Source organism: Gossypium arboreum, chromosome 7, assembly GCF_025698485.1.
Source record: "Gossypium arboreum isolate Shixiya-1 chromosome 7, ASM2569848v2, whole genome shotgun sequence".
NCBI classification, from domain to species: Eukaryota; Viridiplantae; Streptophyta; class Magnoliopsida; order Malvales; family Malvaceae; genus Gossypium; species Gossypium arboreum.
This window is the reverse complement of record NC_069076.1, coordinates 59,041,049-59,057,167: the sequence shown is the minus strand read 5'-3', so window position 1 is coordinate 59,057,167 and position 16,119 is coordinate 59,041,049. Positions and strand designations below refer to the sequence as shown.

The following is a 16,119-nucleotide window of genomic DNA, read 5'->3' as shown; positions in this document are numbered from 1 at the left end:
GTATAACGGGAAATGAATGTTGCCCTTGCATGTTAACACAATGCTTCCAAATTTGTACATCCGAATAAGGAAAGTGGAACTCAATTGACATTAGTCTTTTTAAATTTATGGGAAATAATATCAAAATAAGTTTAAAGATGGTCGGAAAATTCGGCCAAAAAAACCATACTAGTATCAATTTTCAGGGAAAAAAAATTTTGTGTGTAAAATAGTAAAATAGTAAAAACACATGGGCAAAAGATAAAACTGGCAGATATAATTTTTTAAAAATAGTTCAAAAGAGATATTTTTGGTTTACCAGATTTTCCTTCTTCTTCTAAAGTAATTCTAATTTAATTTATAGTATATGTAAAATATAAATATTATACTACAACTGAAAAACGTTAAATTTGCGAAAAGAAAACCTGAAAAACGTTTAATAATATAGACATAGATATTACAACTGAAAAACGTGGGAGTAATTTTCTTGGAAACCTACAAGTAATGAGAAAACATGCAAGAAAAAATTTTGCTTTTTAAATAAGATACAGTTCATTCCACTAAGGTTCTACTCATTGGTTGTTGGGGATGTATGTATCTTTTCCCACTATCAAATACTTGCCAAGCTCGAAAGCTGACCTCTTAAAAGCTTGACCAAACTTCCCCAAGTCCCTGAAAAATTTAAGTATAAAACCCATTTAGAGAAGAGAGGAAACAATTGGGAGATCAGAAAGGACTGAGTGGGAGGTTAATAGATCAGTAGATATGGAGAAAGCACTCAACAGGCAGAGAGTTTTGCTTCATCATTTACGACCCTCTTCTTCTTCTTCGTCTCATGAATCTGCTGCTGCTCTCTTTGTAAGCTTAATCCTTTGCATTAGATTTTTTTTCTTCTTGTTTTTGTTTCTCCTTTCATTTTAGAGTGTGGGTTTGATTTCATTTCATCAGCCTTCAAATTGTGCGGCTGGGGATAGCGCTGCTTATCACCGGACGGCTGCCTTCGGTGACGATGTTGTGATTGTGGCGTAAGTTGTTTTACAGTATCCTTTTCTTCCCTACTCTAAATCTTTATTTTATAAATATTTGTTACTTACACAGGGCATGCCGCACTGCAATTTGTAAGGCCAAACGTGGAGGCTTCAAGGATACACTTGCAGATGATTTACTTGCCCCTGTTTTGAAGGTTAGATGTTGCTTTTGGTTTTTGCATTGAGCTGTCGTTGCCTTGTTCCCTCCTATCTTTAACTTAATTCTCCATGGCATGCAGGCTTTGATAGATAGAACAAAGTTGGACCCAAGTGAAGTTTCTGATATAGTTGTGGGTACGGTTTTGGCGCCCGGCTCACAAAGAGGAATTGAGTGTAGGATGGCTGCATTCTATGCTGGTTTCCCTGGTATTCCTCTTCTTTGATTTCATTTGTTAATTGCTACTGGCATGCTAGATATGGAGTCACCAAGGTGTTTACTTTTCTATGTTGATAATAGAGATGTCAAATGAAAGGCATGCATTGACTTCTAAATTGTTGGTTTAATTTACATTTTACAGTCCCTTTTCATATACATATTGCTAAAATAATAACATTCGTCAACCAGATACGGTACCTATTAGAACTGTCAACAGGCAATGTTCATCTGGCCTACAAGCAGTCGCTGATGTTGCTGCTTCCATAAAAGCAGGATTTTATGATATTGGTAAAGATACTATGCCTTATCTATGTATATGAATGCTGAGACAGATTTATTTGAATATGAATGGCATTCACCTAGTTGCCTTTGAATGAAGGCATTGGTGCTGGATTGGAGAGCATGACAACTGACAAAGTTGTTCCTGGGGTTCCCAAAGTTAACGCAAAGGTATTATGAACAAATAGTTTGTACTCACAATCTAGGATATCTTTTACATGGTAACATGCAACTTATTTTCACAGGTAGAGAGCTTTGCTCAAGCCCGGGATTGCCTTCTTCCTATGGGCATTACTTCTGAAAATGTTGCAGAACACTATGGTGTGACACGGCAAGAGCAAGACCAGGCTGCTGTGAGTTCTGTGCATGTACTTTTATATACTGATATAAGCTTAATTGTTATCAGTCTGTAATGCCTGCGATTTGTTAACGTAGGTTGAATCTCATCGACGTGCTGCCGCTGCAACAGCCTCTGGTAAATTCAAAGATGAAATTGTCCCTGTACTTACCAAGGTAAGTTTTGTGTAGTAAATTATTCTGGTTTAGGATTGTTTTATGATGCTTGGTTAACTTGTTTTAATCTGCAAAGATTGTGGATCCCAAAACTGGGGAAGAGAAGGCAGCCACAATTATGGTAGATGATGGAATCCGCCCAAACACAAACATGGCAGATTTAGCAAAGTTGAAGCCTGCATTTAAAAAGGATGGAACTACCACTGCCGGTATATATTATCACAAAACTTGTGAAATTCTGAGAACAACAATATGCAGTTGTATGAAACTTGTGTTACAGCTTGCAACATTTTTTTTCTAAGGAAATGCAAGCCAAGTAAGTGATGGTGCAGGGGCAGTCCTCCTTATGAAGAGAAGTTTGGCTATGCAAAAAGGACTTCCAATCCTCGGTGTTTTCAGGTAATGAGAACTTATGGACCGATTACCGTAGGAGAATTTTAGGTAGGAGTGGATATATAAATTCATATTTGTAAGCTGATCACACTGCTTGTTTTTGCTCTTTTTTTTATAGGAGTTTTGCTGCTGTTGGTGTGGATCCTGCTGTGATGGGCATTGGCCCTGCTGTTGCTATACCGGCTGCTATAAAGTCTGCTGGTCTTGAGCTTGATGATATAGACTTGTTTGAAATAAATGAGGTGATGGGTTTCTTTAGTTGATTTTTATTTTGAGGGTGAATCAAATTTAAGCCCTCTTTTTCTAATTATGCAATATGTATCTCGCCTCAGGCATTTGCATCCCAGTTTGTATACTCTTGCAAGAAATTGGGGCTTGATCGTGAAAAGGTCAATGTTAATGGAGGTGCAATAGCCCTTGGGCATCCTTTGGGTGCTACTGGTACTTAAAAACAATTGCCCTGGTTATCCAACCTGGTTGCTGCATGGAAGTGGCACACAAGCCAATACACAGTTACACATGTATTAATTTTTGCTATACACTATTCTATGTATCAGGAGCTCGCTGTGTGGGAACTCTATTGAATGAGATGAAACGTCGTGGGAAGGACTGTCGCTTTGGAGTGATCTCAATGTGCATAGGTATCAGTATCCTTCTCTTCCTCCCTCTAACCGAGGATTTAACTGAAATGTTAAGCCTGGTTCATTTCCTTTTTTTATCCGAATCTCTTGTCATTGCAGGCAGTGGAATGGGGGCCGCTTCTGTTTTCGAAAGGGGGGACTGCGTTGATGAATTCTGCAATGCTCGAGCTGTCCATAAAAACGAACTTCTCTCCAAGGATGCTTGATAGAGATGTTTGTTGGTATCTTAAATGTTTGCTTTATGTATTCAATAAAACTTTGGCATATTCCCAAGCAAAAGTTAGATAATCATGTCGATTTCAAGATCCTTGGAATGGCTTTATTCTTCTATACTAAATGTTCATGTTTGCTTATTACTTATTAGCCATAAATTATTCCTAAGAAAGCAGAAGCTAGTCAACTTGATCATATAGTTAAAATTGAATTAAAGATACAGACGTCGAATCATAACTATAATTCGCATAATCAAATCATTAACCATTACAGTAATTGTGACCAATTCTGTCCTATAATGAAACCTGGGGAATCTTACAGTGATTAAGGTCTAAATGATACGACGTTTCCTTCTATGCCAGAGTTCTCTCTGAAACTGAGAATTTGATAACATTGAAAGGGAAGAACATAAAAACCAAAAGAGGTGGCAGCCTCATTCTGGATCAGGTGAGCCTCCTGGGACCAGCTACAATGTACAAAAAAGAATTATTATGAGAAATTTAGATAGTGGAATTCATTGCAATTCTTCATGTTGGGCGGCATTTGGTTTCTATTGTTCAAACTGATACATTTGCCCCTAGTTGGCGATCTACAGTTCTACGCTTCATGTGCTTAACCATATAATGCAATCCTCAATAAATATGCCAATCCTAAGTACAGTATGATCTTAAGAAGTGTATTAACTAGGTCACAAATCATTTAAACTTACAATGGCAATGTTATTTCCATTAAGCAAAATTTGATCAAGCTTCGTGATCCGTCTTCCCTCAGTAGTGATCTCGCTGTGATGCAACAGAAACGAAAAAGCAATTAAGACCAACACCAGTAATAAACATTCTCCAATTACTTACGTATACAAGCATGGGGAAAATCTGTTGCCAGGCCAATACAAGTCAATCAAAAGGGCACATCTTCTCATTATTTTCAAGCACATGAGTAAGAAAATCAAACACGTTATCACTCTCGAATTGAAAAAAAAAAAAACATCACATAGTAAAATAAATGTGGAAAAAAGTACAATCAAGCAATGAATATCAAATTGGAAGCAATGTAGTTAGCTAAGTAAGCAGACATCGAGCCCAAAAACATTGGCTACATAGATTGCTGGTTCTTGATATGTTCCGAGGATGCCAATGATACAAATTTATCAGAGATCAAAAAGGTTTGCTGAAAAAACCAAACTCTAACAGAAGGCACCAATTTTGTGAAGAAAACTAGTTCTAAATCACACCCTATCAGAACAAACTTTTAAGCCATCTCACTTTCTCCGGTTACCATCTTGCTACTGAGAAAGAATTCAAACATTGAACCAAAAGATGAAAAGCAAATCTTAAATTCATCGGAATATTCAGGGCAAACAAAAGTCATGGGACAAAGAGGGGTACCATAAATTTGAAATTTGTTTAAATACATGCAACATGGCTAATATCCAGAAACCAAAACTCCAACTTGATCTCTTTCCCGTCACTTTCCTAACACGATTTTACATAAAACCCTAACACACACAAGGGAAATCAAAGCCTAGATATGAGGTCTAATCTATATGTAAACATTAAAAGAGAGAAAGGGAAGAGATTTACTATTCGGTGACATCTTCAAGGACCATGTTAACGTAGACATCGAAGCCTCTGAGAGTACCCACGAGCTCCTTGTCACCTTTCATTATCACCCAAATTTTAGACCCTATGCACCTGTCTATCAACTCTGTAAACACAAATCAAGCAAACCCAAATCAGAATTTAATCCAACTTTCTCGAGAAATTTAAGGGAAAGTGAAAGAAAAACTGTCACCTGATGGAAGAAGCTGTGAGGGATTGTTTGCCATTGCTTTGAGAGTGTTGTTTACTCAAAAGTAAAGCTCCCAATTGTTTGATTCAAGTTTTCTGTAATCGTAATGAAACGAGTTACTAATACTATCCGTCTGTCAAACAGGCCCTGTCGACCCAATGAACTTCAAAATTTGCCCGACCCAGCACCTCCGGGCCAGCCAAGCACGGCCCTTTATCAACCGCTAATAACAACATTGCACCGTCGAAAAATAATTGTTACTTTTTATGTCTATTTTTACGAAAAATAGTTTGATGATCGGAAATTTTTAAAATTGTCTCCGGAAAACATTGAATCAAACGTCAACTCTTCCTGTCAAAAGCTTTACTCAACTCTTTTGAGACCTCCTAAATCAACAGCTACTTGCTTTTTGGCCAAGGTTGCTTTAAGTAACTTAATTAAAATCATAACATTATATTATCTTTTAATAATTTGATTCTTAATCAATATTATGTGATATTATTATAGGACATTATATTTTAGCAATTTGATTCCTATGTAACTACTATTGTATATATATATATATATACTCTTGAGATCTATCAATAAAATTTAAGAGATACCCTATTTTTGTCATGGCATATGAGTAAGGTTTTTTACACAATTTTTTTCTTTCATTATTCTAAAAGGCTAGCGGTGAGTCTTCTCCTCCTCCGCCACTACCAAGGGAGGCGGGACTTACTAGTTTTACCATTGAGCAATGGCAATCTCTTCTGGTAGTGTTCGATAATAAACAATCAACATCCACTCTGTTGAATGGTAAGTCTAAGAATAATTGGATAATTGATATGGAGTGTTCAAATCATGTTACGAGTGATCTTATGTGTTTGATGAATGTAAGAGATGTTGTAGCATGTTCCGTAGGACTCCCTGATTGCCAAATAGTGGTGACTACCTAAAAAAAAATGGTTAAATTGACAGACAAGATTCATTTCGTTCTTTACATTCCTAAACTAAACTGCAATTTAAGTATTTCTGGGAATGATTTTGCTGCGTTGAAAACTTTTAAGGAGTATCTCAGTTCTTGCTTCTATATAAAGGATCTTGGTGCTTTGAAATATTTTTTGGGATAGAGGTAGCTCGTAGCTCATAGCTGTAACACCCCACACCCGTAACCTACGCCGGGGCGGAATACGAGGTGTTACCTACCTTGAACACATGCATTCCTACTCTTCTGAATCATCAAGACCTGGTCAAATTTAAAACTTATTCTAAACTTCTTCAATAAAGCTTACGAGACTCCTAACACTCATTTAAAAACCAATCGGGACCAATTCGGGTCCTTCAACGAACTCTGAAAAATAACACTAGACACAAGGGCACACGTCCGTGTGGGAGGGGCAACACGCCCGTGTGGCCAATTCGACATGGTCGTGCTGTTGGCCCGTGTGACTCACACGACCTAAACATATAGGGACACACCCGTGTCCTTTACCCGAGTGAAATTAATTTTAATTTCGAACCTACAGGGGTTTTCATACGGCCTAGCATACGCCCGTGTCCATGGCTCGTCTCCCTCACACGGCCATGAGATGCCCGTGTGCAAAAACCTAGACATTCTGTTTCTGACGTCAGCAATTCTTAAGGGTCACATGGCCAAGGCACACTCCCGTGTGCTAGGTCGTGTCCTTCACACGGCTGAGACACACGGTCGTGTCTCTGCCCGTGTGTTTACTACCATGCATACTGACTTGCAAATTTTTCGTGCAGGGGACACATAGCCGGATCGCACGCCCGTGGGGCATACCATGTGTCACACTCTGCTTTGACACATGCTCGTATGTCTACCCATGTGGGCAAAAATAAGGCTATTTACCAAGCCTCTTTGCTAACCTTACTCACATAACCTACACAAATCAATCAACACTAATACAAGAATGATCCACATAACTAAAACAGCCACAATAGACAACATTTCCCATTGCAATATACTCATCCATGAAAATAACATCTTTTATGTATATATATAACAAAATGAATATTAGCCCTCATTCAAGCCTTTATACAAAATAAAAGATTTTAGCCCAAGCCAACACATTTGGCCAATTCTCAATGACACAAAACATTAAAGCCTAAGCCCTATACATGCCATACTCAAAACAAGTAATCTGACAATACCGAATGCTTCGGCTAATAGTGTGATCGTTGGCTCTGAAGTACGTTGGTCATTGAGCTATTTAGGCGGCACTATAAGAAAATGAAAAGGAGAGAAAGTAAGCACAAAGCTTAGTACTTTGCATGCAATAAATATAACAACAATTCTACCATTCATCAACATGCTTATGGTACAAGAGAAGGCATAAGCACAACTTACTCATCACTATCCATTACAAATTATATAGCATATTTTGAGCTCACATCTCATACATACTAAATCGGTACTTGTACCACTCACAACAAAGTTATACTTCTCTCATTAACTTAAACCATAACTCTCACCGTTGAACCATTTGGAACACTACCAGATAATTAATAAGCCTCAAACATGGGGTAGAATGCCGATGCCATGTCCCAGACATGGTCTTACACTGGCTCATATCTCAAGTCGATGCCATGTCCCAAACATGGTCTTACACTAACACATCTCATAGCTGATGCATGTCCCAGACATGTCTTACACTAGCTCTCGTCTCAATGTCGATGCCATGTCCCAGACATGGTCTTACACTGGCTCACAATAACCTATACGTCCTGGCATGAATATCCAATTTATTTCCTATGGTTTAAACGAGAGATTCCACTATCTCAATTATCATCATGCATCCTCAATTCCACAATCAAGTAATTCATGATATAGCAATCCAAAAACATATAATAACAATGTAGTTGTATTATTTACATACAACTTACCTCGTATTACAAAATATGACGATTAGTCGGTCTAATCTACTTCTTGGCCTTCCCCCGGTCTAGGTTTGGATTTTGAATATCTTGATCTAAAATAATAAAATTCATTCGTTTTGTCAGCACCTTAATCTAGACAGGCAAAATGACTATTTTGCCCTTAAACTTTCACAAAATGACTATTTTACTCCTATGCTCGAAAATCAATTTTTATCGAATTTATTCATATCATAAGCCTAGCCGAACCCTTTTTACTCTTATAGCAATCCAAAATTTCCACTATTTCACACATTTATAACTTATTTTACAACTTATGCATAATAGTCCTTAGGGTTTTCATGAAAACTTATTCACAAAAGTTATTTATTACACATCTAATACTCATATTCTTTCATAAAATTTCAGAAAACTACATGAACGTTCTCATGGTAAAACCTTAGACTTTCAACCATTTTGCAAAATGGTCCCCTCATTTGAAAGCTCATACTTCAAGGGGTCCAAAAAATGTAAAAATCATCAAGAAAACTATCAAAATCACTTACTTGAGAGAGGGATAAGTTGCTGAAACTTTCAAGCTTCCTAAGCCCCTCTAATGGCTGATATTTCGGTGGGAATAAATAAAGAGTAAAGAAGATGAAGGTAAATTTTTATTTCATTCAATCTATTCACTTAAGTCACCAACCCGCCTAATTTCTTTGACTTTTCTATTTCCTTGTCCCTATAGCTGGTCATTCTATTCTAAAGGGTCTAATTGCCCTTTAAAGACCTCCAATCTAGGTCCTCTAGCTATTTGACACCCTTAGCTATCAAAATAGGACTTTTGCACTTTATGTGATTTAGTCATTTTTCGTAATTAAGCTCATAAACGCTAAAATTACTTCACCAAATTTTTCATGCACTAATATAAACATGCTATAACTCTAAAATAATAATTAAATAATTTCTCTGACTTCGGATCAGTGGTCTTGAAACCACCGTTCTGACTGAGCCCAAAATCAGGCTGCTATAATTCTCCCCCTTAGGGATTTTCGTCCCCGAAAATCTTACCGGTGAGAAAATTCAAGTATTGGTCTCTCATGGTCTCCTCGGGTTCCCATGTGGCTTCCTTGACTCTATGTCTATGCCACAAAACTTTCACGAGTGCTATACTTTTATTCCTCAATTGTTTGACCTCCCGAGACAAAATCTTAACTGGCTCTTCGCCATAAGTCATGTCTAAGCTAATCTCAACCTCTTTTGGCGTGATCACATGCGAAAGATCCGATCTATATCTGTAACATCCCGATTTTGGGCCTACTCGGAACAGTGGTTTCAAAACCATAAATTCGATGAGAAAAATTTCATTTTTATTATATTTTTATAGTCTAAAATTTTACAGAATGATTTCGTGAAAATTTCGTTCAAAAAATTTTGACGTTTAGGCACTCAATTTAGTAAAAAGGACTAAATTGTAAAAAGTGTAAAAGTTGAGTTCTACATGTTAGAGGTGTCCAATTGTCATGAAATTTAAAATTGGGAGTCCTTATGTGGTAATTAGACTATTAATTAAGTTGTGGACAAAAATGGACATGGTTAGGTATGTTTTAAATTGTTTTTCATTAAGGGTATTTTAGTAATTTGGCTAATAAAGCCAAAATAATATGAAAAAAAAGATGTCATCTTCTTCATTTTCATGCCCTGACCGAAATTTTGAAGACCACCATGGCTAGGGTTTTGTTCAAGCTTTCCAAGCTCATTTATCAAGGAAATCGGGATTCGGGCTTAAATCAGGAAAATACAAGGTTATGGACTAAAATGGTAAATTACCGTTTCTGGATCCAAGAAATTTGATGGAATATGATATTTTAAAAAAATGATAAATGTTGATTCATAATTTACTTGTAATTTATGAAAAGATACGAATCCATTTGAATATTGATTTCCGATTGCACAGGTGGTTACTGTGTAAATGAGGTCCTTGATCTCATTATGGAAAGGAATATAACTCGAAAGGGTAATAATTGAAAATAATTTCTGTACCCAAATGGTACAATTTGAAAAGGTTATGTACACTTTGTGTGTACACTTGAAAAGGTTATGTACACTTTGTGTGTACATATGAAAAGGAAAGGTATACTTTGTGTATACCACTCAGAAAGAAACGTACACCTCTATTATACAACTAAAAAAGGAAAAGTCCATTAGAAATTCAATAATTCAACGGTAATGACAAACATAATGATATAAAGAATAATGGCATGATAAACTTATCTATGCTTAGTTGATACTAGTATGATGCATATGATTGTCCTATTTAGATGAGTGGTTGTGCTAAGAGATAGCACAGGTATGTACTCAAAACCCATGAGTATGTGTTTGACATGTGAAATGAAATGGACTTGTGATAATAGTACAAATGAATGAGTGATATTTATGAGAATAATTTCTATGACAAACTTGTGATGGTTATCATTATGTTGCACTGAGACAGATTAGGACAATAGCAGTGGTCCAACTTTGAAAATCCACTAAAAATAATGAAAATTGAGTTAGAGGCTGAATAAAATATGGAATTAAATCTTATAGAGTCTAGTTTCTAATAAAAGAAATGGTGTAAGTAAAGGAATCTCATATGATGAGATTTTGGAATTTTTGTGAAACAGGGTCAGAGTGATCTCGGACTCCCCTGTCTCAAATTTGGAAAAATCACTAAAAATTATAAAAAAAAATAATTATGAGTTAAAATTCATATGAATGAATTCCTTAATGAGATATTTTCAAGAGAAAGAGATGGGAACATTATCCGAGTTTCGTACTATGAGATATTTGATTTTTAGTAGATAGAGGTTGAAACTGTCAAATAGCGAAACAGGGGAGAGTTTAAATAATAAACTGTACTTATTGGCTAGGCCAAAAATTCTAAAAATTTTATGGTGGGAAAGGATATGAGTCTAGTTTCTGGAAAAACTAACAGATCCTGATTTGGAGTTTCGTAACTCCAGATAAAAATAATTTAATGACTATGACTTGAGAAAATAGCTTAGCTGGAATTTGAATAAATAGAAGAATTTGAAAATAACATGTTATCACATTACTTATTATTTTCATGTGAGCTTACTAAACGTAAAGCTTACTCATTCCTTTCTATTTCTTTTAGTTTTTTCAGGTCAGCTCGGGGTTGGAGATAGTCGGAGGCAGCATCACACTATCGAGCCATTACTTTTGGAGTATTGACATGTGTATGTTAAATATTTTCAGGTGAGTGTCATGTATAGGGACTTAGTTTTTCTATAATGAATATTATTGTGATTTACCAAATGTATTGGCTTATATTGATTTGTTGTTTATAGCTATGAATGTGGCTTATAATAATTTTGGCTTGTAAGCCTATTTATCCATGATATATGTTAATGTCTTGTGATTGTGCTCGTTCACTATGTATGAGAAGTATATGGCATATGTACACGATGAATGCCTTAAGACCGTTCGAGGCGGTCATGATCATGGAATGATTGTGTGATATGGTAATAAGTTATTAGTGCCCTGAATATGGATGTTGATGTATAAGTGATTAATAAGATGACAAGGTCAAAAGTATGTGTGTGCATGTGAAAATGACAAAAAGGCTTGGAAATTAACCTAAGTTTTGACCACACAGGTAGAGACACGGCCGTGTCTCATCCGTGTAGAGGATACAGCCTCTCGTCACGGGCGTGTGCCCTTAAACAGTTGTTGATGTCACAAACAGAGAGTTACACGGGCGTGTCCCAAGCCACACGGACATGTGTGACCACACGACCCAACCCACACGGGCGTGTGACTCTCCAAAGCAAGAAAATTAGTTAAGTTGCCCAAAGATTTTCAAAGTTCTCAGTTTAGTCCCGTACCACCCCGATATATGTTATAGACTTCGAAGGCTTGTATAAGGGACGATATGCATGTGTTTGAGATGTTTTAATTTGGGGCAAAAATTTTGTGGCCCAGTTTTGCATGTTATGAATGTTTAAGTCCGATAACGCCTCGAACCCTGTCCCGGCGTTGGATACGGGTGAGGGGTGTTACATTTAGTGGTATCAGAGCTATGGTTTAGTTGGTTATCGGACTAACCTATCATATGTATGAGAGTCCAGCTTTACATGCCACTGATCTGTGATAGTGTGAAGTCTCCGACGCGTATGAGAGCCATTTTGTTTAGATAAAAGTACTCTCTAACCGAGCTACACCGACCATGCTGAATGTGATGCTAATATATTCGAGTAAAGTACAGTCATAATGAACTGAAACTTGGAAAGGTACGAATAAGGATTCATGAAATATGTACATGGTGAAATGAGCTTATCTATGATTGGTCTATTTGCTTGAGTGAATACATGTGTTTAGATAACTTACCAAAGATATAGATGGAATGAATTTTCACGTACACTTATATGAAAAATCCTGGTTGATAAGCTCGTATAGCTTAAGTAAACGTGTTAAATTGCTTGTACTGATTCATATGATTGTAACGATATGTCTAAATGATGGTGTACGAAGTAAAAATATAGATTGAGATAAACTTATCTGTGTTTGTTAGCCCATGTATGATATCATGTGCATGACTTATATGATTAAATGAATAGATAAGTAAAGTTATCCAGAAAACATGGAATGCATGTATAAGTATACTTATTAAAATGAGATAACTGGAAAGTGGACGTTAAATCAATATGAATGTTAGTTACCCAAAATGAATGACATGATTGAGATATGATTGCTATGATGATGAAATCTGTGTTACATGTATATATTTATGAGACTCGAGTCAGAGGCCCTACGACCCCTTCCCCCTTACCAAAGTGGTGTTTTATAATGGAAATTCCTGATATTTGTGTTGAATGAGTTTCCAGGTGAGAACCCAGAGAGTTCAATGATCGAATGATTATAAGCATGATTAGAGATTGAGAAGGGGTTGATAAGTACAGACATGAGCTAGAAATAAATCGGATTGACTGAAAGATTGTTTAATTTTCGTAACATCGCAATTAGTGAAAAAGTAATTTTGATAAAACAATCTATCCAGTATGACACCGAGAAATGTATTGATTGAAATTCCCTCATAAACTGGTTCTCTTAGTGAAGGGAATATTATAGAATTTGGGACATGGTACATGATATTCGTGACAGGTTTTAAAAATTTATAATTAATCATTCTTAAAACTAACTATTATCACGATGAAGGCAAGGACCTATCGAACAGTAGTATAGCTTTAGGAAGACCGGATTGTCAAACCCAAAGGAACCAAGAGTACTAGTAATTACTTCCTTTTTATTATCTAGCCTAAAATTTAAGGGTTTGTTTATCTAAACTAATTAACTAAACTAAGGATGCACAGAGAGAAAATTAGGGAAAAGCTTTTGAGAAAACTTGATTGATTAAGACAATACCCAAGGAAAAATCCACCTAGACTTCACTTGTTATTTGACTCTGAATTAGACGATTTATTCATTTGACTTGATCCGTAGAAATCCCTAAGTTATATTATTATCTCTCTCGAGACTAATAACGTCTAACCCTAGGTTGATTAATTGAAATCTCTTTCTAATTAACACCTAGTGTTGCATTAACTTGATCTATGGACTCCCTTATTAGGTTTCACCCTAATTCGGCAAAATCTTGTCACCCTATCTCTAGGCGTGCAATCAACTCCGCTTAATTACGACAAATTTACTCTTAGACAGGGACTTTTCCTCCTCTGAATAAGAGCATTAACTTGAATCAATATCCTGGAATATGAAAACAAGAATTAAGAACACATAATTAAGAACAAGTTAAATATTTATTATACAATTCAAATAATAATAACAAGATCTGTCTTAGGTTTCATTCCCCTTAGGCATTTAGGGGGTTTAGTTCATAATTATGAAAGAAAACATCTCAAAAGAATAAAGATAACAAAACATAAAGAAAACCCAAAACCTCTGAATGAAAATTGAAGGGAGATCTTCAGACTTGACGATGAATCTGGCTTCTGAGATGGATCAATCGGCTTCCCTTGAGTAATTCATTGCCTCCTACTCCGTGTGTCTATTCTCCATGCCTCCTCAGGTGTTTAAATAGGTTTTTAAATGCCTAAATGCCCTTAAAAGTGGCCTTTTCTGAATACGACTATACTTGGGCTTGACAGGGACACGCCCGTGTGACACGCTCGTGTGCGAGTGCTCCAGCCCGTGGTCAAGGCTATTAAATAGGCATGGACGTGTAATCTGCCCGTGTAAGTCGTGCTTCGATCTTACCAAATGGAAACGGCTGTGTGGCTTACCCGTATAAGGATGTCCAGGCCGTGCTGATTTCACATGTTGGTCCATTTTCTCCGTTTTCGGCCCGTTCCCGCTCTTTTTACTCTCCTATGCTTACCTAAGTATAAAACATGAAATTAAAGAATTAGGAGCATCGAATTAACCAAATCTAAGGAGAAACCATCCATAAATGTGCTAAGCATGGGATAAAAATATGTATAAATTACGGTTTATCAAATACCCACACACTTAAGCGTTTGTTTGTCCTCAAGCAAAATCCTCAACTCACAATTAAAAAAAATTCTTCTCAATTTATAATCCCTATCAATAATATCTCAAAATAATCTATAAGTAATCATACATTGAAAATTCAACTAAAAGTACATCAAAGTTTCAAACATTCCAAGTTGAGCATTTTATTATGAAAACATAGGTGTCCCCCCCATCTAAGTAATCACATTTGATCAAAATATCACAGAGTTTAACATCCTCACTAAAGATTCACTCAAATCACTCGAGGTGTTTAAGGACATCAAATAAAGCACTCATTAGTCAATATGAAAAGTTATTACCATAGGCTTGCATGAAAATCAAATCACCACCACTATATATTGAGATGATACATCAATCAAAAAGGTCTTTAGAGGTTGTAACGTGGCTTTGGTTAAGGGGTGTGGTCACAAGTTGAAAGAAAATGTTAGAATCGGGATTGAATTGAAGAAATCACCTAACTAGAAAAATAACTAATTATCAGTTGAATACAAGTGATCTTCTTCTCAGAATATGGAATTAACACTCAAGCTTAAAAACGATGAATTACTACTAACATGTATGTAAGTATTTTTTTTTAGAACAAGTCAAATAACATAGAACTTAATTATTGCAACGAAGAATAAAACATAGCTAAGTAATTAATTTAAATCAAGTCTCGACAAAAATAAGGATCAAATTAGGGGATTTCAACAATAATGGGTTATGGGTTAATATTGAGGGTAAATCAATTAATGGCTTGTTAGGTTCAAAGGGGTTCACTAAGGGTTAATTATGAAGGTAGGCTTTTGTGGAGTTAGTGGGTTAAACCTAAGTGCCTTTATCATCTCGACATATCAAATCAAATGGTGTGGTCTTGACATGCATAATCAAGCAAGTTCTAGAATAACAAATCAATATTGACGCACTCATAATAAAAGTGAGAATGAAAGAAAGAACATATGCTCTAAAGGCTGGAGATCTCACAAAAATTATGGCTTTTTTATGTTTAAACTTGTGAATTTCAACTCAAGATAATATCTAAACTTGGGGAAACAACCTAACAATTTTTAATTCTCAAAAATCAACTTATCATGCTTGATTCCCTAATGTCTCAAAGTTTAAATGATCAATGCATAAATGCCTATGTTTTAATTCAAGACACATCAATAAAAATCATAACTTAATCAAAATTCATTCTAATAGTGGTATAAGAAGATCACATGAAAACAAGACAAAATTCAGGGACTTCTGATAATGATATAAAAGACTCCCCACACTTAAGATGTACATTGCCCTCAATGTACAAAGATAGATATATTGAAAAATATAGATATATAATCATAAGATAGGGAGAGAAGTGAAACTTCCTGAATGATGAATGAACTCCTTTAATTGGAGTTATGGAGAATAATCGGCCAAGGCAATGATGTGAGTGGAGGAGGATACTCCGGTGGTGGTAGAGGTTCATTAGTCCATAAGTTCTACGCCAAAAGGATATTATATCTGGTAGTAGCTATGG

The 16,119-nt window shown here is 36.0% G+C and overlaps 2 protein-coding genes across 3 annotated transcripts; one reads left to right on the top strand and one right to left on the bottom strand.

Annotated features, from left to right (window-relative positions):
- Positions 1-456: 456 nt before the first annotated feature.
- Positions 457-3,546, top strand: LOC108482196 (3-ketoacyl CoA thiolase 1, peroxisomal-like). 2 transcript variants are annotated; one of them, XM_017785346.2, is made up of 14 exons: positions 471-837; positions 928-1,004; positions 1,078-1,162; positions 1,247-1,373; positions 1,573-1,671; positions 1,763-1,833; positions 1,908-2,015; positions 2,098-2,175; positions 2,252-2,384; positions 2,478-2,574; positions 2,687-2,810; positions 2,901-3,009; positions 3,126-3,209; positions 3,309-3,546. In XM_017785346.2, the coding sequence occupies exons 1-14, from the start codon at positions 745-747 to the stop codon at positions 3,413-3,415; spliced, it is 1,392 nt and encodes a 463-aa protein (XP_017640835.1). In that variant the 5' UTR covers positions 471-744; the 3' UTR covers positions 3,416-3,546. The 2 variants fall into 2 exon arrangements, 1 of the variants encoding a protein (XP_017640835.1); XR_008285761.1 differs by lacking the exon at positions 2,901-3,009 and having other exon boundaries at positions 457-837.
- A 34-nt stretch (positions 3,547-3,580) lies between these two features.
- On the bottom strand, positions 3,581-5,363 carry LOC108482296 (sm-like protein LSM5). Its single transcript, XM_017785452.2, has 4 exons — positions 5,214-5,363; positions 5,003-5,126; positions 4,132-4,204; positions 3,581-3,888 (listed from the first exon to the last, which is right to left on the bottom strand). Exons 1-4 carry the CDS (start codon positions 5,245-5,247, stop codon positions 3,856-3,858), a joined length of 264 nt encoding a protein of 87 aa, XP_017640941.1. The 5' UTR covers positions 5,248-5,363; the 3' UTR covers positions 3,581-3,855.
- Positions 5,364-16,119: the final 10,756 nt, after the last annotated feature.

What these genes read in the sequence shown, in the direction of transcription:
- LOC108482196 (XM_017785346.2), top strand. Translation starts at nt 745, where the DNA reads ATGGAGAAAGCACTCAACAGGCAGAGAGTTTTGCTTCATCATTTACGA. An exon ending in AGCAGGATTTTATGATATTG is followed by an intron (nt 1,672 to 1,762) that starts GTAAAGATACTA and finishes CTTTGAATGAAG; the next exon opens with GCATTGGTGCTGGATTGGAG. An exon ending in AGTGATCTCAATGTGCATAG is followed by an intron (nt 3,210 to 3,308) that starts GTATCAGTATCC and finishes TTGTCATTGCAG; the next exon opens with GCAGTGGAATGGGGGCCGCT.
- LOC108482296 (XM_017785452.2), bottom strand. Translation starts at nt 5,247, where the DNA reads ATGGCAAACAATCCCTCACAGCTTCTTCCATCAG. An exon ending in CTCACAGCTTCTTCCATCAG is followed by an intron (nt 5,127 to 5,213) that starts GTGACAGTTTTT and finishes TTGTGTTTACAG; the next exon opens with AGTTGATAGACAGGTGCATA. An exon ending in CTTGAAGATGTCACCGAATA is followed by an intron (nt 4,205 to 5,002) that starts GTAAATCTCTTC and finishes GTTGCATCACAG; the next exon opens with CGAGATCACTACTGAGGGAA.